The 25,259-nt window shown below is 45.9% G+C and overlaps 1 protein-coding gene across 1 annotated transcript; it reads left to right on the top strand.

The window, feature by feature from the left end:
• Positions 1-1,586: 1,586 nt before the first annotated feature.
• Positions 1,587-8,167, top strand: LOC120430700 (uncharacterized). The gene is made up of 2 exons (XM_039595808.2): positions 1,587-3,939; positions 4,004-8,167. The coding sequence occupies exons 1-2, from the start codon at positions 1,587-1,589 to the stop codon at positions 5,977-5,979; spliced, it is 4,329 nt and encodes a 1,442-aa protein (XP_039451742.1). The 3' UTR covers positions 5,980-8,167.
• The last annotated feature ends 17,092 nt before the right edge of the window (positions 8,168-25,259 follow it).

Here is a 25,259-nt window from a genome sequence, read left to right on the forward strand (position 1 = left end):
TGTTGAGTCTTCAACGTCCGGCAGTAAATTGGCAACACTTGCTGTCACCGCAGCCAGTTTGCTTAGATCGACGAACCACCCTGTAGAGAAAAACGCAACCGTTGCTGCGATCGGCGACGGAAGAGGAAGGAGAGAAACGCGCGAAACCGAGAGTTGGAGAAGCAGCAACTTGACTCGGGAGGAGTCTCGCGCCACCAGTCGTTGGAACAAGTTCTAGCAAATCGCTGTAGTTTAACTAGAATAAATTAGTGGTTTAGAATTAGAACCGCGTGTGTACCCTTCTTTCCAACGCCCACTGCCAGTTCAAGTCCACCATCTTTTCGGAAACCCAATTCCGCCGTTTTTTCGTGGGGCCAGCTGTGGCCCGAACATTGGTCCTTCAACCCGGATTGGACCCCGGCGTGGACGCTGGAAAGAAGACTGGTGAAGTGAGGAGGCAAACCGGCCTCAGCGCGAACAGTTACCGAGTGTCACGGGAAGCAAACCGGCTTCCGCGTGAAAACAAAAGAACATTCGCGGGGTGCAAACCGGCTTCCGCCGCGAGTGTTAGTGCAAGGCAAACCGGCCTTGGCACACGAACCGTTCCGTGGAACCATCGGGGGAGGCAAACCGGCCTCAGACCGACTGCGGAAGAACAAAAAGTGCCACCCAGCGTGGAAAAAAGTGAAACAAACACGAAAGAACAAAGTGAAAGTACCACGTGCTGTTCCTAACCTCAAAAGTGTGCAAAGTGACAAAAAATGGGCCCCAAAATACCACGCACGCCGCTCAAAAAGGAAGGCCAGGAGGAAGAAGACCTGGAGAACCTGGTTTTCCTCCGGGAAGAGCAGACGGAGGTGATTGATCAGCTGAAGGCAACGATCGACGCGACTCTCGTCGAGGAACGCACTAAGGCCGCTGCGAAGGTTCACCGATGGAGGTTGGACACGTGCTTCGCCGAGTTCGCAGCCATCAAGGAACGCATCTACAGGGCTGATCCGAAGAAGCGGAACGACCACAAGAAGGTGGTCGTGGAGTTCGAGGCCTTGTTCGACCAACTGGCCATGACGCTCGGAGGTTGGAACGCCGGTGCCGCTCCAGCTGCATCGTCCGCCCTCGTTGAACGACACGACCGGCCCATCGTGATCCAGCAACCTCTTCCACGTGTTTTCCCATCCTTCGATGGGAAGTACGAGAACTGGGAGAAGTTCAAGGTGATGTTCGTCGACGTCGTGGACAAGACGAACGAGTCGGCGCGCATGAAGCTGTACCACCTCGAGAAGGCTTTGGTCGGCGACGCGGCCGGGTTTATCGACGCCAAGACCATCCAGGATGGGAACTACGCCCATGCCTGGAAGCAGCTGACGGATCACTACGAGGACAAGCGCCGGATGACCTTCACATCGGAGGTCTACTGAGTGTGAAGAAGCTGGCCTGCGAGGGCCACCTGGAACTTCGGGCTTTGGTGGATTCCGTCGTTGGGAACGTCGAGAACCTGAAGTACCTCGGCCAAGCGTTCACCGGCGTGTCGGAGCAGATTGTCGTCTATCTCCTGGAAGATCTGGGAGTCTACAGTCGCGAGAGGTGAACTGCCCAAGTACGAGGACATGATCAAAACGCTCAAAGATCGTATCTCGGTTCTTGAACGGTGCGAGACCAGTTCCGACTCCACCAAGAAGCAGCAGCCACGAACAAGTTCCAAACCATCGACTGGCAAGCAGCCGTTCCAGAGGGCCAACGCGGCGACCACTCCGGCCCAACCGGAGTTCCAGTGTGGAGTCTGCGGAGAAGGCCACCTCACCTTCCGATGCGCCAACCTCACTGGCCTAACGGTGGCCCAGCGCAGAGAGAAGGTCCGGAGCAAGAACCTGTGCTTCAACTGTTTGCGCAGTGGCCACAGCTGGAAGAGGTGCTCGTCGAAGAACTCGTGTGGCAAGTGCCAACAACGCCACCACTCCCTGCTGCACGATGAAGCGAAGGCTGAACCCGTGCCGAAGTCCACACCGCAGCAGAGTGCTGCCCCACCAAAGAACCCGACGCCAGTGGTCCAACCCGCTGGCCAACAGGCGCCGCCGACGACCGAGGCGACGTGCAACCACACCCAGACGACGAAAACCGTCATGCTCCTGACGGCGGTGGTCCACCTGAGCGACACCCAGAACCGACCTGTGCCGTGCCGAGTCCTGCTGGACAACGGTTCGCAGGTCAACTTTATTTCGGAGTCCATGGCAAAACGCATCAACATACAGAGAGTGGCTACAACCGTCCCAATTTGCGGCATCGGCGCCGTGAAGACGTACGCCAGGGAAGCGGTCACAGTCGAGCTCCAGTCCCGGTACAACAGCTTCGCGATGAACGTTGAGTGCTTGATCGTGCCCAAGGTGACTGGACTGATTCCGTCGTCGCCGGTAAACATCGCTGACTGGCCGATTCCGGAGTGTATCCAGCTGGCCGATCCCGACTTCCAGACTCCGGACCGCATCGACTTGCTGCTCGGAGTGGCCATGTTCTTCCGGCTCCTGAAAAGTGGACACATTGAGCTGGGGAACAACCTGCCGGATCTACGCGAGACCTACCTGGGCTGGGTCGTCGCAGGAGAGGTCGGGGACACCGTCCCTGGTCCACAGTACAGCCACACCGCAACGTTGGAGGACATCAGCGAGGCGATTCAACGCTTCTGGCAGGTCGAAGAGATCGAATCTGCTACGCCTGTCACCACCGAACAGGAAGATTGCGAGACTTTTTTCCGTTCAACCCACAAGCGGGACCCTACCGGTCGGTACGAGGTTCGCTTGCCGTTCCGCCCTGTCGTCGCCAGACTCGACGACAACCGCAGCCTCGCCCTGCGGCGTTTCCTGTCGTTGGAGAAGCGACTCAACCGAGACCCGGACCTGCGGAAACAATACGGTGAGTTCATCCAAGAATACCAATCCCTGGGGCACTGCAAAACGGTTGACGAAACTGTTGACTCACCGAAACTTGGCCGCTACTACTTGCCCCACCATGCCATTCTCCGCCCCTCGAGCTCAACGACCAAGTTGAGGGTCGTTTTCGATGCCTCGGCCAAGATGTCTCCCTCTGCCACCTCCCTGAACGACGCGCTGCAGATCGGGGGAAACGTTCAAAACGATCTCTTCTCGATTCTGTTGGCCTTCCGCAAACACCCTGTCGTCTTCACCGCGGACATCTCAAAGATGTACCGCCAAATCCGAGTCGCTTCAGCTGACACCAGCTACCAGCGGATCTTCTGGAGGAACGATCCGTCCGACTTCGTCCAGGTCCTTGAACTCACAACCGTGACTTACGGGACAGCGGCTGCTCCTTTTCTCGCGACGAGGTGTCTGGTCCAACTGTGTGAAGATGAGGGTGAAAATTTCCCGTTAGCAGCCAGCATCGTTCGCAACGCCTGCTACGTCGATGACATATTGGCAGGTGCTGACACACCCGAGGAGGCGATCGAATGTTTGCGACAACTTCAAGGCTTGCTGGGTCGTGGTGGATTCCCCATCCACAAGTGGAGCTCGAACACGCCGACAGTGATGGACCAGATTCCAGAAAGTGAGCGGGAGAAGCTGATCGACCTGGACGGGCTATCCGGTGGCGTGGTCAAGGCTCTGGGACTGTACTGGTGTCCTGGAGATGATGATTTCCGGTTCACCGCAACTCAATCCGACGCCGAGGCCACCAAGCGGCGTGTACTTTCCGAGATTGGGAAGTTCTTCGACCTCCTGGGACTCCTGTCGCCAGTCATCATCATGGCCAAGATGCTGATGCAGAAGGCGTGGAACGAAGGCCTGACGTGGGACGTGCTACTCAACGGAGAACTGGGCACCACGTGGCAGCAGTTTCAAACCGCACTACCGGACGTGCGGGAAATTCGTATCCCTCGGTACGTAATCGGCGCCGGCAGCGTCGGCCTTGAGCTCCACGGCTACAGCGACGCCTCGAAGCTGGCATACGGTGCGGCGATCTACATCCGAAGCCTTCTACCGAACGGAAAGACCGAGATGCGGCTGCTCTGCAGCAGTGGCACCCAACAAGCAGCTCGACATCCACCGTCTGGAACTGCTCGGCTGCAGACTGCTGTCGCGGTTGGTGGTCAAGGTCATCGCTGCGCTCAAGCTTCCGTTTCGCGCTGTGGTGCTTTGGTCGGACAGTCAGGTGGTGCTGGCCTGGCTCAAGAAATCGCTAGATCTGCTCCAAACTTTCGTGCGCAACCGCGTCGCAGAAATCCTCCAAGAAACGGCCGGTTTCATCTGGAACTACGTACGCACCAAGGACAACCCGGCCGACCTGATCTCGCGCGGAATGTTCCCGGCTCCGTTGATGAAGTGCAAGAAGTGGTGGGAAGGACCGTCGTACATGGCACCCGTCGTGTACCCCGTCGAACCTGCAAGAGAAGTGCCAGATGAAGAACTGCCTGAATTGAGGAAGGTCAAAATGGTCGCGATGCTTGCCTTCAACTCCAACGAGCTGCCAATCTTCGAGACGTGCAGTTCTTTCCGGAAGCTGCAGCGCGTGATGGCGTACGTCGTGCGCTTTGTGAACAACTGCAAGCAAAAGAACCCGGCGGACCGAGTTCACCGACGCCACCCGTCCATTCCGGAGCTGCGGGCGGCGCTTAACTTGATCGTGAAGGTGGTGCAGCACGACGTGCTGTCCAAGGAGATACAGCAGGTGGCCGAGAACGATTCGGCCGGAAAGCTCCAGTGTCTGGCACCTTTCTTGGACAACGGCCTTCTGCGAGTAGGAGGTAGACTGCAGCAATCGGAGCTGCCGTTCGGGACGAAACACCAGCTGATTCTACCGAAGCATCGGGTCACGGACTTGATCATCCGAGCTTACCACGAGGAGCACCTGCACGCGGGGCCGTCGGCCTTGCTTGCCATCTTGAGAAGGCAATTCTGGCTGCTCGACGGACGGTCGACAGTCCGGAACGTCACGAGAAGTTGTGTGACCTGCTTCCACGTGAAGCCGCGCAACTCGAGTCAGCTGATGGGGATGCTGCCGTCCAGCCGGGTGTCGCAAGCGTTTCCGTTCGAAGAGGTCGGCGTGGACTACGCTGGACCCGTCTTCGTGAAAGTTGGACTCCGGAAGCCGCAGATGGTCAAGGCGTACATTGCGGTCTTCGTGTGTATGACGACAAAGGCGGTACACCTGGAGCTCGTGTCCGATCTGACGACAGAAGCGTTCTTGGCCGCTCTCCAACGTTTCGTCAGCCGACGCGGCGTGCCTCGACAGATCCACTCCGATAACGGCACAAATTTCAAGGGGGCCAAAACCGAGCTTCACGAGCTGTACCTCCTGTTCAAGCAGCTTGCCTTCAACGACCAGATCGAAACGTACTGCCAGCCAAAGGAGATTGCCTGGTCGTTCATCCCTCCCGGTGCACCGAACTTCGGGGGGCTTTGGGAGGCGGCTGTAAAAAGCACCAAATATCACCTCAAGCGGATTTTGAAAAATGCTCAACTCACCTTTGAGCAGTACGCCACCGTGCTGGCCGAGGTTGAAGCCGTGCTCAACTCCCGGCCGCTGTTCGCGATGTCGTCCGACCCCTCGGATCCGGAGATCCTGACGCCGGGACATTTCCTGATCGCGCGGCCGCTCACGGCCATCCCTGAGCCAACCTACGACGGAATCCCGACGAACCGGCTGTCCAAGTGGCAGCATCTTCAACGTCTTCGAGAGCACTTCTGGAAGGTCTGGAAGAACGAATATCTCACCAGTTTGCAGCCAAGGGGAAAGAACCTGAAGGAGAAACCAAACGTCCGTCCGGGAATGGTGGTTCTACTGGAGGACAAGGAAGCGGCGCCGCTGCAGTGGAAGCTGGGAGTCGTAACGAACACCTACCCGGGGCCCGATGGCCTCGTCCGAACTGCTGACGTGAGAGTCGGCGGCACTACAGTCCGGCGGCCAATCACCAAGCTGGCCATCCTCCCGATCCGGGACAATGAACCTACTCCTGCTGGGTCTGCCCCCAGCCCGGGGGGAGGATGTTGAGTCTTCAACGTCCGGCAGTAAATTGGCAACACTTGCTGTCACCGCAGCCAGTTTGCTTAGATCGACGAACCACCCTGTAGAGAAAAACGCAACCGTTGCTGCGATCGGCGACGGAAGAGGAAGGAGAGAAACGCGCGAAACCGAGAGTTGGAGAAGCAGCAACTTGACTCGGGAGGAGTCTCGCGCCACCAGTCGTTGGAACAAGTTCTAGCAAATCGCTGTAGTTTAACTAGAATAAATTAGTGGTTTAGAATTAGAACCGCGTGTGTACCCTTCTTTCCAACGCCCACTGCCAGTTCAAGTCCACCATCTTTTCGGAAACCCAATTCCGCCGTTTTTTCGTGGGGCCAGTCTGTGGCCCGAACAAGCAGAATGATTATTTTCAAAGAAGGGAAAACCTCAAGTAAATAAAAAGCTTTTCAGAAAATCAATGTGTAATGTGTCCTGTTAAGAAAATAAATAGCTTGAGTGTATTTTTAAAGAATGAAAAACCTCAAGGAAAAATACATTATACATTGATTTTCTGAAAAGCTTTTTTTTTTATCTTGAGATTTTCCCTTCTTTAAAAATACACGTTCTTTCATCAAAGTAATGGGATTTTATGTAAGAATTATCCCTTCTTTTGTTAATTCTACTAAATTTCAACTAGTTTTTGTTAAGGAACTCTGCACTATAAAGAAGAATGTGTTTTTTTTCAAAGAAGGGAAATCCTCTAGAAAAAAAAGCTTTCAGAAAATCAATGCATAATGTATATTTTCTTGAGGTTTTCCCTTTTTTAAAAATACACGATCTTTAATCGATGTGATGGAATTTCGTGTAAGGAATTTCCCTTCTTGTGTTAATCGGTTGACTTTTGTAACTAAATTCTACCAAATTGTATTATAAAGCAGAATGTTTATTTTCAAAGAAGAAAAATGAAAAGCTTTTCAGAAAATCATAAGCATAGGTGCCCAAAACCTATTTTTCAACATTTTGCGTCTGCCTCGGGATTCGAACCAGTGACCTCTCGATTGTGAGTCCAGTGCGCGGTCCGTTTGATTCACACAGGCAGACATGAAAAGCTTTTCAGAAAATCAATGTATAATGTATATTTTCGTGAGGTTTTCCCTTCTTTAAAAATACACGATCTTTAATCGATGTGATGGAATTTCGTGTAAGAGATTTCCCTTCTTGTGTAAATCAGGTCACTATTGTGATCAAATTCTACCAAATTTTACTATAAAGCAGGGTGATTATTTTCAAAGAAGGGAAAACCCCAAGAAAATTTATAGCTTGAGTGTATTTTTAAAGAATGAAAATCCTCAAGGAAGTACACATTATCAATTGATTTTCTGAAAAGCTGTTTATTTACTAGAGGTTTTCCCTTCTTTGAAAATAAACATTCTGCTTTATAATAAAATTTGGTAGAATTTAGTCACAAAAGTCAACTGAATAACACAAGAAGGGAAATCCCTTACACGAAATTCTATCACATCGATTAAAGATCGTGTATTTTTAAAGAAGGGAAAACCTCAAGAAAATATACATTATGCATTGATTTTCTGAAAGCTTTTTTTTCTAGAGGATTTCCCTTCTTTGAAAAAAACACATTCTTCTTTATAGTGCAGAGTTCCTTAACAAAAACTAGTTGAAATTTAGTAGAATTAACAAAAGAAGGGATAATTCTTACACAAAATCCCATTACTTTGATGAAAGAACGTGTATTTTTAAAGAAGGGAAAATCTCAAGATAAAAAAAGCTTTTCAGAAAATCAATGTATAATGTATTTTTCCTTGAGGTTTTTCATTCTTTAAAAATACACTCAAGCTATTTATTTTCTTGACTGGACACATTACACATTGATTTTCTGAAAAGCTTTTTATTTTCTTGAGGTTTTCCCTTCTTTGAAAATAATCATTCTGCTTTATAGTAAAATATGGTAGAATTTAGTCACATAAGTCAAATGATTAACAAAAGAAAGGAAAAAAATGAAAGAATTGAAAGAATGTAAAAAACATCTCATATCTATCGATCTACATTGTTACATCTCGTGGTGGTTGATAATGTATTGTTTCAATAGTCAACACTTGCTTCTATTGTTCATGTCCGAACCTTTCACTTTCTTTTTATCATTCATGTATTTATATTCATATTGTTGTCAAAACCAACGGAGTACAAACTAAGTAATTCTTAACCACAAGTTAGTGAGTAGGCAAGATTCAATTCATTCTCATATCAGGTAATATAAAAAAAAAATTCGGGAAATGTCCATTCCGGGAAACGTCCATTCCGGGAAATTTCATTCCGGATAACGTCCATTCCGGATACTGTCCATTCCGGATAACGTCCATTCCGGAAAACGTCCATTCCGGATAATGTCCATTCCGGATAATGTCCATTCCGGAAAACGTCCATTCCGGGAAATGGAATTCCGGAAATTGTCATAGAATCATTGGCCACACCCGGAGTGGCCATTGCCCTAGGGAAGGTTCTCCTTTATCGAACCATACGACTTGAGGCAATATGGGTATCAAAATTCATGGTTTTTGATACTGGACATGACATTTTGCAAATGGCATCAAATTCATAACATTTTAATTATAACATATAACTAAGTTAAGTTGCTATTTCATTTCATCATAGTACAAGAGATTGAACGCTCGCTAAATTAAAGCCGACTTAATGGCCCAGCTCACACAGGTCATCCTTCAATGACCAAAGTATTGGCCGATCACTTCGTAGCTGGGGGACCACGGAAATAAGGGGCGCGAGTTGGACAATGTTGCCGAAAGTTTGCATGAAGTGGGACACGACCAGCAAGTTGGGCTGCCTTTTCAGGGCCACTGCTTTCGATGCTCATTTTCCACCGTCCATACCGCGCAATCGTCAATCCTGATCGGCGTATTGGTGCACTCCTGGGACGTTCAGAAAACGAATTCTCCACCGGTATCTGCATCATCAGGCCACGAATCTCCAGTGGCAGAGAGATGGATGTATCGTTGCTGAAATCTACTTCCGGTAACGGAGACTAGGGGGATTGTCGGTGTTAACCGTTTACACGACTAGCGACATTGGCGAATCTCCCAGTGGTGGCTCAGGTTTCAGCTCGAGGGCAGCGAAATCGAATTGCATTCGTGTTGGCTCGTTCTCTCCGGCTAACCCCCTACTATGTTCAACACCCGGTCGGCGTCCTCTTCATCTTCAGTTGCCTTGGCCAAGTCGTTGCCATGCTCGCCAAGCCAAACATCCATGTAGTGCATCTTGTTTTCGTCGCTGTCGGGTAGCGAGGTTGAATTCTATTTGTTGGGACCGCTCGGGGTAGGATTCTTGACCTGCGGAAAATGTGGAACTTTAACTGCGTCTCGTGGAACTTCAACTGCTTCTACCGCAGGCGGTGAATCTGGCCATTTCGATTGAAGAAGTGTTAATCCGGTGACCTCACCAAAGACAAATGCTTATTCCTCGGTTCGTAGGAAGCTAGAAAAATGTTAAAAAATCTTAGTTAAAAACGATTGTTTTTGAACAACACCTTCAACCAACCTTCCTCACTAATAACCGCCTATAATCGTCGCCTTTCGTTTCCTCGGCCGGAACATCCATTTAATAAAAGAAGCTTTCTCCAGAATCCCCGAGCGGCTGGATCACGCTCCGCACACGGCGGCCGGGTTCCGGAGAGGTCAGGCCCGCTCGATAATGGTGTTTGAGCACTGCTGGATGTCGAACATGCGCCCGTTGCCCCCGGAGTGGGTGCGACGGAAACGGCCATCGATGATCGCTTGCCATCCGTTGCTGCCAGTTTGTTTCTCACCTCCGTTTGCTGGGATAACGGATTCCGGAACCAGAACGACGCTTGGAAATTGGCCGGAGAGTGCTCGACGTCCCTACAGCACACTACGGGAGCAACGTGTTTGCGTCCTTGTCCAACTCGGCTTTCGTAGACTGCGTTGGAACATTTTCCGGACTAAATGTTTGAATAACTGGATCAGCCATCAGATGGACCACTAACAGTAGCGTGGTTCACGTTTCTATGAAAAAGACAAAAGTTGTTATTTTGTCTTGCATCAACCGGAATTTCGTTCTTTTATGTCCCCAGAAGCACTCCTGAAAATTTGAGCCCATTTGGTAAGGTCTAGGAGCTCCAGTTTTAATTTGAAATGTATATGGGATTTTGACTTATTTTCCATGGGAAACTATCTTTTTTTACATTGTATTAGGATTTTTTTTATAAATCGATGAAATGACTTGATTCTTATAGTAGGAAATAGGTTTTGAACTGGGGAACAACTTTGTAGAACATACCAACATTCTAGGAAGTGACCCTTTTAAGATACAGATACTTTTAGATGGTGGCTTTTGAAGGGGCTTTACTTCAAAAGCCACCATCTAAAAGTATCTGTATCTTTAAAGGGTCACTTCCTAGCATGTTGGTATGTTCTACAAAGTTGTTCCCCAGTTCAAAACCTATCTCCTACTATAAGAATCAAGTCATTTCATCGATTTATAAAAAAAAATCCTAATACAATGTAAAAAAAGATAGTTTCCCATGGAAAGTAAATCAAAATCCCATATAAATTTCAAATTAAAACTGGAGCTCCTAGACCTTACCAAATGGGCTCAAATTTTCAGGAGTGCTTCTGGGGACATAAAAGAACGAAATTCCGGTTGATGCAAGACAAAATAACAACTTTTGTCTTTTTCATAGAAACGTGAACCACGCTAACTAACAGGCATGTGGCCCGAATCAACTCCTGGCTTGCGTAATCCAGAACAGATTAATCAATTTGATGAACGAGACAAAAGCAAAGCAATCCACTTTAACGACCCCCGGTTCTTTTGTGGGCTCTGTTGCAAGTTTCTGCTCATTTCTAGGCGTCCGAAGGTTATGTGTCACCCATAGCCTCTTTTACGCAAATGGACCGACGTTTTACTTCCCCATCCGATAGAAGGCGTGATCAGGCAAATTTCGTCTCGAAAAATGCCACCGGGTCCGTCTGGGATTGAACCCAGGCCATACTGGGATTTAGAGGCTACCACGCTAACCACTAAACCACCGGACCCGGCATGATGAACGAGACACAGCAGGCAAATTTTTATATCTTTTTCAGTTGTGGTAGTTGGCGAAGAAGTGTGGAATTGTAAATAACTAAGCCTTTTTAAGCGCTTGGATAATGACGTATTGTCTACACTGAGAAACAATATTACACATATTTCAATTCAGTTTTACACGCTTGCGAGTCGTGGTGGGCCATGTACGTTCTGAGAGCGAAATCTAGGGAGCTGTGAAATGATATATTAGAAATCACCTTGGAAATCACCCATAAAATCAATTGTTTCTTTACTTACTGATTTTCCGGTTAATTGATATATAACAAGCAAATGTCCCAAACTGGTTCACGAGAAAATTTGTCTGCCAAGGATTAAGATTCAGCATCAACAAAACTACAGATAGGGACCATCCATAAACCACGTGGATACTTTTTTGGGAATCCTGTTAAAAGGCCATTTTCATTACCAGTATCAAAAACCATGACTTTTGATACCCATAGTGCCAAAAGTCGTATGGTTCGATAAATGTCCCCGGTAGAACCTTCCCTCAGGGCAATGGCCACTCCGGGTGTGGCCAATCCTGCCAAAATGGCAATTTTCATTACCAGTATCAAAAACCATGAATTTTGATACCCATATTGCCCAAATTTGTATGGTTCCGTAAATGTCATCCCGGTAGAACCTTCCCTCAGGGCAATGGCCACTCCGGGTGTGGCCAATCCTGCCAAAATGGCCATTTTTATTACCAGTATCAAAAACCATGAATTTTGATACCCATATTGCCCAAATTTGTATGGTTCCGTAAATGTCCTCCCGGTAGAACCTTCCCTCAGGGCAATGGCCACTCCGGGTGTGGCCAATCCTGCCAAAATGGCCATTTTCATTACCAGTATCAAAAACCATGAATTTTGATACCCATATTGCCCAAATTTGTATGGTTCCGTAAATGTCCTCCCGGTAGAACCTTCCCTCAGGGCCATGGCCACTCCGGGTGTGGCCAATCCTGCCAAAATGGCCATTTTCATTACCAGTATCAAAAACCATGAATTTTGATACCCATATTGCCTCAAGTCGTATGGTTCGATAAATGTCCCCGGTAGAACCTTCCCTCAGGGCAATGGCCACTCCGGGTGTGGCCAATATCCTACCAGTTTGGTCCCAACTCCATTGCCCCAAATCATTCTGGTTTGCGGGTAGCCGTCCTAACAATCTTCATTAGAACAGAATTCCTCCCAAGTTGGTGCACAACCTGTGTCTTTCAATGTGTGCATGTGTGTGTGTTTGTGTGTGAGCAATAAAATTACCACCGTCGATCCGTCTCTGACGGATTTTCAGTCAAAACTAAATTGTTCAGAGGCTATCTGTTAGCTTATATAGTTTGCATGAAATGCGGCAACATGGCGCAAATTTTGCCTCGTCTCCTGCTTTCATGGAACTGTCACGCGAGAATGTTGCACCACTGTTGCCATATTTCATGCGAACTATATAAGCTAACAGATAGCCTCTGAACAATTTAGTTTTGACTGAAAATCCGTCAGAGACGGATCAACGGTGGTAATTTTATTGCTCACACACACATACACACATTGAAAGACACAGGTTGTGCACCAACTTGGGAGGAATTCGGTTCTAATGAAGATTGTTAAGACGACTACCCGCAAACCAGAATGATTTGGGGCAATGGAGTTGGGACCAAACTGGTAGGATATTGGCCACACCCGGAGTGGCCATTGCCCTGAGGGAAGGTTCTACCGGGGACATTTATCGAACCATACGACTTGAGGCAATATGGGTATCAAAATTCATGGTTTTTGATACTGGTGATGAAAATGGCCATTTTGGCAGGATTGGCCACACCCGGAGTGGCCATTGCCCTGCGGAAGGTTCTACCGAGAGGACATTTACGGAACCATACAAATTTGGGCAATATAGGTATCAAAATTCATGGTTTTTGATACTGGTAATAAAAATTGCCATTTTGGCAGGATTGGCCACACCCGGAGTGGCCATTGCCCTGCGGAAGGTTCTACCGGGAGGACATTTACGGAACCATACAAATTTGGGCAATATGGGTATCAAAATTCATGGTTTTTGATACTGGTAAAAAAAATTGCCATTTTGTCAGGATTGGCCACACCCGGAGTGGCCATTGCCCTGAGGGAAGGTTCTACCGGGGACATTTATCAAACCATACGACTTGAGGCAAGATGGGTATCAAAATTCATGGTTTTTGATACTGGTAATGAAAATTGCCATTTTGGCAGGATTGGCCACACCCGGAGTGGCCATTGCCCTGAGGGAAGGTTCTACCGGGGACATTTATCGAACCATACGACTTGGGGCAATATGGGTATCAAAATTCATGGTTTTTGATACTGGTAATGAAAATGGCCATTTTGACAGGATTGGCCACACCCGGAGTGGCCATTGCCCTGGGGAAGGTTATCCTGGGAGGACATTTACGGAACCATACAAATTGGGACATTAGGTATCAAAATTCATGGTTTTTGATACTGGTAATGAAAATGGCCATTTTGACAGGATTGGCCACACCCGGAGTGGCCATTGCCCTGGGAGGACATTAACGGAACCATACAAATTGGGACATTATGGGTATCAAAATTCATGGTTTTTGATACTGGTAATGAAAATGGCCATTTTGACAGGATTGGCCACACCCGGAGTGGCCATTGCCCTGGGGAAGGTTATCCTGGGAGGACATTTACGGAACCATACAAATTGAGACATTATGGGTATTAAAAATTCAATTTCCGAACAATACTTGTTTTGGCAATATTTTCGTTTTTTGGTAACTTATTTCCACAGAGGTGCCAATGATTGAAAACATTAAATTAGAATTAATTATTAATGATTAAATAAATTGGCAAAGAATTTAAAAATACAAATAAAAATAGATAATTTTTATAGTTTTGTACAAAGTTCTTTGTCATATTGGTCATGTAGAACATAACATCCTGCACCTTTTTTTGACTATTTTCAGTAAACTATTTTTGTATTTTTTTAGAAAAAGTTTTTTGCAAATCCAATGACAGTGTCTTAAAGAGGATATTCTGCCGCGTCGATTGATGTATAAAACATGGTACTTTGGTCGTATTTTATGAACTTTTACATCACAAACATTTTCCGTATGGGGGTTACGGACAAATATTTGACTCACTGTACGTAACGCAAAAAATTGGATTTTTTAACTTCCTCGCCCTTCGTTTAAAATGTCCATACAAATTTCAAAAAAATACTTAACTCGTTCGATCCCCCACCCCCTCAACCCACACTACCAACTGCGTTACGTAATAAAATAAAGAAAGTGAGGCATTTTCGCTAGTTCTAACTGCTCTGTGTTCTGCGTGCACGTCCGCAAACATCGACCACGCACATACTAATACAAAGCGCCACCAAGAGACAAAAGGAAATTACGAATATGTTTGGCACTTTCGTTTCGGTTTTGCAAAAACAAATAACAAAACTAACTTTCAAGTATAGTTGACTGTTAAACTTGTAATTGTTGCTGATTTGTTCGAACATTTGATCAAAAAAGTTTTTTTGCAGCACCTCTTTTTGACGGACATTTCTGTTGCCACCTTTTGGTTCCTTGGATTAGCCATGGATATTTTCATAGTGTAATAGTGAGTTATCTAAGCCCGAGCTCACGCACACTAGCACTCCATTTGTTTTGCTGGCGGGTACAAAATTTAACCTCAATGTTTTTCGTGTACGTTCACGCAATACATGCGCACGTAGATAACTCTATAAACAGGGCAGCTACCACCACGCAGCGCCACCAGCGTAAAAGAGCATTATTTTATTACGTAACGCAGTTGGTGGTGTGGGTTGAGGGGGTGGGAGGTTCGAACGAGTTAAGTATTTTTTTGAAATTTGTATGGACATTTTAAACGAAGGGCGAGGGGGTCAAAAAATCCAAATTTTAGCGTTACGTAATAAAAGAAGTGTACCTAAATGAGCAGGCATTCGTTGGTTGGTTTCTAGCCGAGTTCTAACACAGTTTCCATTTTCTTATAGAATTCTAACATAAATGTTCTGACATTCTAGCAGGATTCCTACAGAACCAGCTCTGCTAAAATATTTCGTGCCTGGGCAACGTTATTGCTTCACCGAGTAACAGCATTAAACTTTTTTTAGTTCAACTATGATTACACAAAAGTGTGTAATCCTACTTGAACCTACTGCTCAGTCAACTCAATCGGAATTCTAAAACGGAATTCAGTTCGGTTGTTGCGTTTGAAACTGAATACTTAAAAGATTCGATTTTAATTCCGATTGAGTTGACCACGAGTATGAATATTCAAGTAATTTCAATATGGCGACTTGTATCAGAAGAAGGTGAGGCATTTTCGCTAGTTGTAACTGTTCTGTGTTCTGCGTGCACGTCCGCAAACATCGACCACACACATACTAATACAAATATTTTTGGCATTTTCGTTTCGGTTTTGCAAAAACAAATGACAAAACTAGCTTTTAAGTAAAGTTTGACTATCAAACTTGTAATTGTTGCTGATTTGTACGAAAATTTGATCAAAAAAGTTGCAGGTATTTATGTTACACATGACCAGTATGACAAAGAACTTAGCAGAAAAGCTTTTAAAAAGCAATTTTGTTGAATTATTCGTCAGATAAAATAAAAACATTATTGGATTTATATTTTCGTTTAATTTCTCTTTAAGCTCCGTATTAAAAAAACATGATATCTCTATAATTCGATGTTAGTCCCCCAATCGGAACAATCGTGAGGTAGCGGCCTCTCCAGATTGTTGCCACCTTTTTCGAAATGGCCAGTATTGTAAACCATAAGCTGTTACCAATATCAAAAACCATGAAATTTGATACCAATATTGCCCAAAATCGTATGGTTCGGTAAATGTCCACCCAGGACAACCTCCCTGAGGGCAACGGCCACTCCAGGTTGTAGCCAAAACTGTCAAATTGGCCATTTTCATCACCAGTATGTTGTCCAGTCTCGTATGGCCTTCCATCGGAACACCCCTGAGGAATCTGGCAACTCCGGGTCTTGTGGCCAGAATATTCCGGTGGCTCTCAATTATTCTGGCTGGCCTGCCTCCGCTTGGTCTGCTCCTAGCTCCGGGCTAGCTGCTTTTCGGCTAACTGCTTCTGGGCCTCCAGGCCATCTGCTTCCAGGTCCACGTTGTTGTTCACTCCTCGGCGTCCAACGATAGAATGATTTGCCAGGGTTGACCGAGCGGGGTTATATTGGCTTAGAATGGTGACGAATGCCCCGCCCCTTTGCGCCGGTTATCCCATTCCTACGTCATTCGCTTTTTGATGCACTGGTGGGGATGGGAAGTCGTGAAGGCAGCATTTTTGCCAACGATTTTCATTCCATCGTCATCGTTCGAACCGACAACATCGTAGCAGCAGAAGCAGCAGCGGAAAAAACAACGACTGAAGGAAATCAAGAGTGAGCTCCGAGAAGAAGAAACACGCCAGCGTGTGCGTGAAATTGCTGCCAAGATGACGCTGAAGGAGAAAAACAAGGCCTACTTGGATGGACGCTCGAGGAGATGGCCACAAGAATCAACTTTTCAGCGCCAACGAAAAATTCACGAAAGATTTATTGTTTCAAATGATTCATGCACTGCTTCTGGCGCATTTTTAAAGTTTTGACGCTTGGCGTTTAATTTAATTTAAATACTTCCCCCAAAATTTTCATTTAAAAAAAAATTGACAAATATTAACAATTTTCGCTTGCAAGTGTCAACGGTAAATCGATCGCAGTTGGCCTTGAACAAGCAAGCGCGTGCTTTGACCCACGCAAAAAATCTTTCCGCTCTCTGATTGGCTGTTTTGTTTTGCCGTGGAGTCGTGAAGGCAGCATTTTGACGTTGACTACGTCTTTGTCGAAGGTACTGGGGTGCCATTCCAAAAAATCAAGGCCGAAGGCCCTGGAATACTGCGTCATCCGTCAAACGCTTATATCTTCCTTCCCTCTAATCGAATCGACACGATTTATGTTCCATTCGATTCGAAAATTATTCAGCAATATGCTATAAAACTTTCATTGTTGGCAAAATAGTTTAACTATTGAAACAATTGAATGTTTTAAAATGTTTTCAAAATGCAGAGATTTTGCAAGCAAAATGAGCGCTTCCCACTCACGGACGGGAATGTCAAGTACCTATTTTGAGGGGAAAATCATCCGAGAAAAAGGAGGGGAAGTAGCGGGCCGAATCATATATAAGAAAGTGCGCCAGTTTTCATTCCAACATTCACGTCTCAGACGTCGGACCGGCAGCAGCAGGAAAGCTCAGCCCAGAGCAGCAGCAGCAGGAGAGAGACCAGAGCAGCAGCAGCAGGAGAGAGAGGGACCAGAACTGGAAAAGAAGCGCGCATCGCCTTCTCGTCGTCACCGTCAGCCAGTTGCCTCTCGATGGCCGGACCGTTTGGATCTTTCGTGGTTGCCGTGGTTCGGAGTTGCCTCACTCCCCGTCCCTCGTCCTACCCGGGACGAGGCATCAACAAGATGAGGCGCGCGCCTGCTGCCTTCCGCCGAAAAGCCTCTCGTGGGTCAAGCCGTGGTTGTGAAACAATCAGGACATCCAACTAGCTAGTCGCATTCGCGGCGAGCGCTTCTGAAAGACTTACGTCGTATCCAATTCCAAACTGTTGAAAGAGTTGCCCTCATCCCTCGTCCCACCCGGGACGAGGCAGCGAGCTGCAATAATTTCAATTTAAATTTCAGGAACAAATTTTGGTCTTCGGGGGCGACGGAATGTACATCTTTCTGAGGCTGCTCTCCCCCCCCCCACCAACCTCTCTGCCCTCCCCCCATTCTGCTTTTAGCATTCTTGCAAAAATTCATCCAATGCTCTCGTTTAATTTCAAAATCAATAATTATGTATTCATGCCCAGAAATGCTAAAAGTGTATTAATCTTTTTAACCTTATTGAAAATTTCGAAGAATTTCATATTTTCGAATGTGTCGAAAGTTAAACAATTTGCTACCCGATTTGATTCTCACCAAACGCACACATCTAAACTTTACGTAGTCTACGCCATTCCGGTTATGTCTGTGACATAACTACTTTGACATTTTGCCAAAGATTTTCATTCCATCGTCATCGTTCGAACCGACAACATCGTAGCAGCAGCAGCAGCAGGGAAAACAATCAACGACTGGAGGAAATCAAGAGCGAGCTCCGAGAAGAAGAAACACGCCAGCGTGTGCGTGAGATTGCTGCCAAGATGACGTTGAAGGAGAAAAACAAGGCCTGCTTGGATGGACGCTCGAGGAGATGGCCACAAGAATTAACTTCTGCTGCAATTTAACAAATTGGCGCTTTTCAGCGCCAACGAAAAATTCACGAAAGAGTTATTGTTTCAAATGATTCATGCACTGCTTCTGGTGCATTTTTAAAGCTTTTGACGCTTGGCGTTTAATTTAATTTAAATACTTCCCCCAAAATTTTTATTCAAAAAAAATGAACGAATATTAACAATTTTTGCTTGCATGTGTCAACGGTCAATCGATCGCAGTTGGCCTTGAACAAGCAAGCGCGTGCTTTGACCCACGCAAAAAATCTTTCCGCTCTCTGATTGGCTGTTTTGTTTTGCCGTGGAGTCGTGAAGGCAGCATTTTTGCCAACGATTTTTATTCCATCGTCATCATTCGAACCGACAACATCATAGCAGCAGCAGCAGCAGCGGAAAAAAATCAACGACTGGAGGAAATCAAGAGCGAGCTCCGAGAAGAAGAAACACACCAGCGTGTGCGTGAGATTGCTGCCAAGATGACGTTGAAGGAGAAAAACAAGGCCTACTTGGATGGACGCTCGAGGAGATGGCCACAAGAATTAACTTCTGCTGCAATTTAACAAATTGGCGCTTTTCAGCGCCAACGAAAAATTCACGAAAGAGTTATTGTTTCAAATAATTCATGCACTGCTTCTGGTGCATTTTTAAAGCTTTTGACACTTGGCGTTTAATTTAAATATTTCCCCCGAAATTTTAATTTTTAAAAAAATTTACGAATATTAACAATTTTCGCTTGCAAGTGTCAAACAAGCAAGCGCATGCTTTGACCCACGCAAAAAATCTTTCCGCTCTCTGATTGGCTGTTTTGTTTTGCCGTGGAGTCGTGAAGGCAGCATTTTTGCCAACGATTTTCATTCCATCGTCATCGTTCGAACCGACAACATCATAGCAGCAGCAGCAGCAGCGGAAAAAAAATCAACGACTGGAGGAAATCAAAAGCGAGCTCCGAGAAGAAGAAACACGCCAGCGTGTGCGTGAATTTGCTGCCAAAACGACGTCGAAGGAGAAAAACAAGGCCTACTTGGATGGACGCTCGAGAAGATGGCCACAAGAATCAACTTCTGCTGCAATTTAACAAATTGGCGCTTTTCAGCGCCAACGAAAAATTCACGAAAGAGTTATTGTTTCAAATGATTCATGCACTGCTTCTGGTGCATTTTTAAAGATTTGACGCTTGGCGTTTAATTTAATTTAAATATTTCCCCCAAAATTGTCATTAAAAAAAATAACGAATATTAACAATTTTCGCTTGCAAGTGTCAACGGTCAATCGATCGCAGTTGGCCTTGAACAAGCAAGCGCATGCTTCGACCCACGCAAAAAATCTTTCCGCTCTCTGATTGGCTGTTTTGTTTTGCCGTGGAGTCGTGAAGGCAGCATTTTTGCCAACGATTTTCATTCCATCGTCATCGTTTGAACCGACAACATCGTAGCAGCAGCAGCAGCAGGGAAAAAAATCAACGACTGGAGGAAATCAAGAGCGAGCTCCGAGAAGAAGGAAAAACGCCAGCGTGTGCGTGAAATTGCTACCAAAACGACGTCGAAGGAGAAAAACATGGCCTACTTGGATGGACGCTCGAGAAGATGGCCACAAGAATCAACTTCTGCGGCAATTTGACAAAATGGCGCTTTTTAGCGCCAACGAAAAATTCACGGACGAGTTATTGTTTCAAATGATTCATGCACTGCTTCTGGTGCATTTTAAAAGCTTTTGACGCTTGGTGTTTAATTTAATTTAAATACTTCCCCCAAAATTTTCATTTAAAAAAAAAACTTACGAATATTAACAATTTTCGCTTGCAAGTGTCAACGGTCAATCGATCGCAGTTGGCCTTGAACAAGCAAGCGCGTGCTTTGACCCACGCAAAAAATCTTTCCGCTCTCTGATTGGCTGTTTTGTTTTGCCGTGGAGTCGTGAAGGCAGCATTTTTGCCAACGATTTTCATTCCATCGTCATCGTTCGAACCAACAACATCGTAGCAGCAGCAGCAGCAGCAGGGAAAACAATCAACGACTGGAGGAAATCAAGAGCGAGCTCCGAGAAGAAGAAACACGCCAGCGTGTGCGTGAAATTGCTACCAAAACGACGTCGAAGGAGAAAAACATGGCCTACTTGGATGGACGCTCGAGAAGATGGTTACAAGAATCAACTTCTGCTGCAATTTAACAAAATGGCGTCTTTCAGCGCCAACGAAAAATTCACGAAAGAGTTATTGTTTCAAATGATTCATGCACTGCTTCTGGTGCATTTTTAAAGCTTTTGACGCTTGGCGTTTAATTTAATTTAAATATTTCCCCCAAAATTTTCATTTTTAAAAAAAATAAACAAATATTAACAATGTTCGCTTGCAAGTATCAACGGTCAATCGATCGCAGTTGGCCTTGAACAAGCAAGCGCATGCTTCGACCCACGCAAAAAATCTTTCCGCTCTCTGATTGGCTGTTTTGTTTTGCCGTGGAGTCGTGAAGGCAGCATTTTTGCCAACGATTTTCATTCCATCGTCATCGTTCGAACCGACAACATCATAGCAGCAGCAGCAGCAGCGGAAAAAAAATCAACGACTGGAGGAAATCAAAAGCGAGCTCCGAGAAGAAGAAACACGCCAGCGTGTGCGTGAATTTGCTGCCAAAACGACGTCGAAGGAGAAAAACAAGGCCTACTTGGATGGACGCTCGAGAAGATGGCCACAAGAATCAACTTCTGCTGCAATTTAACAAATTGGCGCTTTTCAGCGCCAACGAAAAATTCACGAAAGAGTTATTGTTTCAAATGATTCATGCACTGCTTCTGGTGCATTTTTAAAGATTTGACGCTTGGCGTTTAATTTAATTTAAATATTTCCCCCAAAATTGTCATTAAAAAAAATAACGAATATTAACAATTTTCGCTTGCAAGTGTCAACGGTCAATCGATCGCAGTTGGCCTTGAACAAGCAAGCGCATGCTTCGACCCACGCAAAAAATCTTTCCGCTCTCTGATTGGCTGTTTTGTTTTGCCGTGGAGTCGTGAAGGCAGCATTTTTGCCAACGATTTTCATTCCATCGTCATCGTTTGAACCGACAACATCGTAGCAGCAGCAGCAGGGAAAAAAATCAACGACTGGAGGAAATCAAGAGCGAGCTCCGAGAAGAAGGAAAAACGCCAGCGTGTGCGTGAAATTGCTACCAAAACGACGTCGAAGGAGAAAAACATGGCCTACTTGGATGGACGCTCGAGAAGATGGCCACAAGAATCAACTTCTGCGGCAATTTGACAAAATGGCGCTTTTTAGCGCCAACGAAAAATTCACGGACGAGTTATTGTTTCAAATGATTCATGCACTGCTTCTGGTGCATTTTAAAAGCTTTTGACGCTTGGTGTTTAATTTAATTTAAATACTTCCCCCAAAATTTTCATTTAAAAAAAAAACTTACGAATATTAACAATTTTCGCTTGCAAGTGTCAACGGTCAATCGATCGCAGTTGGCCTTGAACAAGCAAGCGCATGCTTCGACCCACGCAAAAAATCTTTCCGCTCTCTGATTGGCTGTTTTGTTTTGCCGTGGAGTCGTGAAGGCAGCATTTTTGCCAACGATTTTCATTCCATCGTCATCGTCAACGATCGCAGTTGAGCCTTGAACAATTGCTCAAAATCCTATGGTTCGGTAAATGTCCTTCCAGGAGAACCTCCCTGAGGGCACCGGACACTCCAGGTTGTGGCCAATACTGTCAAAATGGTCTTTTTCATTACCAGTATTTAAAAACATGAATTTTGATACCCATATTGCCAAAAATCGTATGGTTCAGTAAATGTCCTCCCGAGAGAACCTCCCTGAGGGCACCGGTCACTCCAGGTTGTGGCCAATACTGTCAAAATGGCCATTTTCATTACCAGTATTGAAAACCATGAATGTTGATACCCATTGTTGCGACGAGAATCACGAGTCTCTGGAGGCTAAGTAGGTATAAAACCTTAGCAACCAGTAATTAGTACTAGATTCATTTGCCAACTGTGAAGAAATGTATTAGAACAAAGTAACCCAAAAAGAAGAAAACTAAAAGTTGATCCGGGAAGCCGAGGCCAATTGAGATTTATTGAAAAGGCAGTTTAAAACTGAATAATTGTAAGTTTACCAAACAAATTGAATTGTCCAAATCTAATAAAATAAACATAGTTTTAGCTGATCTACCACAACAATTGGAGTTCGATCTGCTCAAAGAAATTCAGCCCAATTACGCCTTCACAAATCTCAACACAAAAAAAATATTCATAAACGATAATTTCGCTGAAATGTCCCAACCGAAGATTAACAAATTGAATTGTCCAGAAGGTGTGAAGCAGGCTTAGATCCGGGAGACGAGGACATTTTCACCTTAAGGAGTGCAGTCAATATTACCACGCAGATTGCTTGACGGGGCACCACTCCATCCCGAACACAGATTGGAGATGCGATATGTGCTCTAACCTATAATCGGAAATTCCAACTGTGTTAGTATTGAGCCTCCAAAGATTGCAAGAGGAAATTGCTCTCGAACGGAAAATCCTCGAGCAAAAGTATGCAATTCTGGGGAACCACCTGAGTGCGCTGCAAACCAAAACCAAGGGACTGGTGGACTCATGTCGTGCAGGAACACCGATTGATGGTGTACACACAACCTATGGAGAATTGAAGCACGAGTTCTACACATTCTTACAAGACCAGAAGAAGTCATCATCAAGATTAGGCGAAGACTACCTACAACAAATGTTCGCCCGGCAAGTGATTCCATCTGAACTTCCCAAGTTCAACGGACAACCAGAAGATTGGCCAGTATTCTACAGCAGCTACATCAACTCTACTAGAGCCTGCAAGTTCAGCAACGTCGAAAACCTGATTAGGCTCCAGAGTTGTCTCGAAGGTCCAGCGCGAGATGCAGTCAGCAGCAAACTCCTTCTCCCAGAATGTGTCCCCCAAATAATCGCCACCTTGAAACTACTTTTTGGTCGTCCTGATTTGCTGATATCTTCACTACTATCCAAAATTCGAGCAACGAAACCTCCAAACAGTGAAGATATCAACGCACTCATACACTTTGGGCTTGCGGTGCAGAACTTTTCGGATCACATCGCAGCAACTGGATTGACAGCCCACCTCAACAACCCGTGCCTGCTACAAGAAATGGTCCAGAAACTACCAGCACAACTGAAGCTGAGATGGGCCTTTCACAAGATGCAGCTTCGTGAGGTAAACATTGCAACTTTCAGTGAGTTCATGTTCGAGCTCGTCACGGCGGCTAGCCAAGTGACCTCACTAGCAACTCGCGAGCAATCCGAGAATCGTGAGCTGGACAACTGCAGTGAATCCACAGAAGATGAGGAGCGTAAGGAAATGAGCAGCAGACCGAGCCGCCGTGAGAGAAACAATAAATGTCTAATCTGTGGTGAGTTTGGGCATCGTACACAAATCTGTGCAGTATTCCAAACAATCACCGTAGAGAGGCGCTGGGAGCATGTAAACAAATTTCGGTTGTGTCCAAGTTGTCTGAACCGTCACCTTCCTTGGCTGTGTAGAACGGCAAAGCAGTGCGGAATAAACGGATGCAGCCTCAAGCATCATCAGCTGCTGCATTCTGTCCTGGACAGTCCGGCTGCAACTTCGGGAGCATGTTTACCAGCAACAGAAGCAGAAGTATCAACCGGCTTGAAGTATATCCCGGTCAAATTACACGGAAAGTCCAAGACAGTGCAAACATTGGCCTTCGTCGACGAGGGCTCATGCAGCACAATGATGGAGGATAGCCTGGCAGAGGAACTGCAGTTGGAAGGGCCAAAGGAGAACCTCAGTCAGCAGTGGTTTGACGGTACGATCAAGGTAGAACCAAATTCGAGACGTTTAGATCTACTAATACCTGGCATGAGTCAAAGAAGAAGCATTCCCTACTCAATGTCCGTACAGTTAGGCATTTAAATGTTCCTACACAAAACCTTAGTAGCAAAAAACTATTGTCTAAGTTTGAACACTTGAAAGGCGCTGATATAAGAAGTTATCAGCATGCAAAGCCTCGTTTGCTCATTGGGTTGTCTAATTCACATCTCACAGCACCCATAAAGACGCGTGTTGGCAAAATAGGAGAACCGATCGCGATCGAGTGTAAATTAGGTTGGTGTGTGTATTCAGGCAAATGAATGAACATAACTAGTGATTCGCTCGCAGGATATCTGTGGTAAAACTCGTGTTAACAGCTCGTATTACGAGGGGGAGAATGTTGCGACGAGAATCACGAGTCTGTTTATCTCTGGAGGCTAAGTGGGTATAAAACCTTAGCAACCAGTAATTAGAACTAGATTCATTTGCCAACTGTGAAGAAATGTATCAGAACAACACAAAGTAACCCAAAAAGAAGAAAACTAAAAGTTGATCCGGGAAGCCGAGGCCAATTGAGATTTATTGAAAAGGCAGTTTAAAACGGAATAATTGTAAGTTTACCAAACAAATTGAATTGTCCAAATCTAATAAAATAAACATAGTTTTAGCTGATCTACCACAACAATTGGAGTTTGATCTGCTCAAAGAAATTCAGCCCAATTACGCCTTCACAAATCTCAACACCCATATTGCCCAAAATCGTATGGTTCGGTAAATGTCCTCCCGGGAGAACCTCCCTGAGGACACCGGCCACTCTAGGTTGTGGCCAATACTGTCAAAATGGCCATTTGCATTACCAGTATTGAAAATTATGAATTTTGATACCCATATTGCCCAAAATCGTTTAGTTCGTTAAAAATCCACACGTGACAACCTCCCTGGGGGCACCGGCCACTCCAGGTTGTGGCCAATACTGGCAAAATTGCCATTTTCATCACCAGTATCAACATCCAATAAATTTGATACCCATATTGTCCAATCTCATATGGCCTTCCATCGGAACACCCCTGAGGGTTCTGGCCACTCCGGGTCTTGTGGCCAGAATATTCCGGCTGGCCTGCCTCC

Source organism: Culex pipiens, chromosome 1, assembly GCF_016801865.2.
Source record: "Culex pipiens pallens isolate TS chromosome 1, TS_CPP_V2, whole genome shotgun sequence".
Taxonomy (NCBI): Eukaryota; Metazoa; Arthropoda; class Insecta; order Diptera; family Culicidae; genus Culex; species Culex pipiens.

What these genes read in the sequence shown, in the direction of transcription:
- LOC120430700 (XM_039595808.2), top strand. Translation starts at nt 1,587, where the DNA reads ATGATCAAAACGCTCAAAGATCGTATCTCGGTTCTTGAACGGTGCGAG. An exon ending in CGCCTCGAAGCTGGCATACG is followed by an intron (nt 3,940 to 4,003) that starts GTGCGGCGATCT and finishes GCTGCTCTGCAG; the next exon opens with CAGTGGCACCCAACAAGCAG.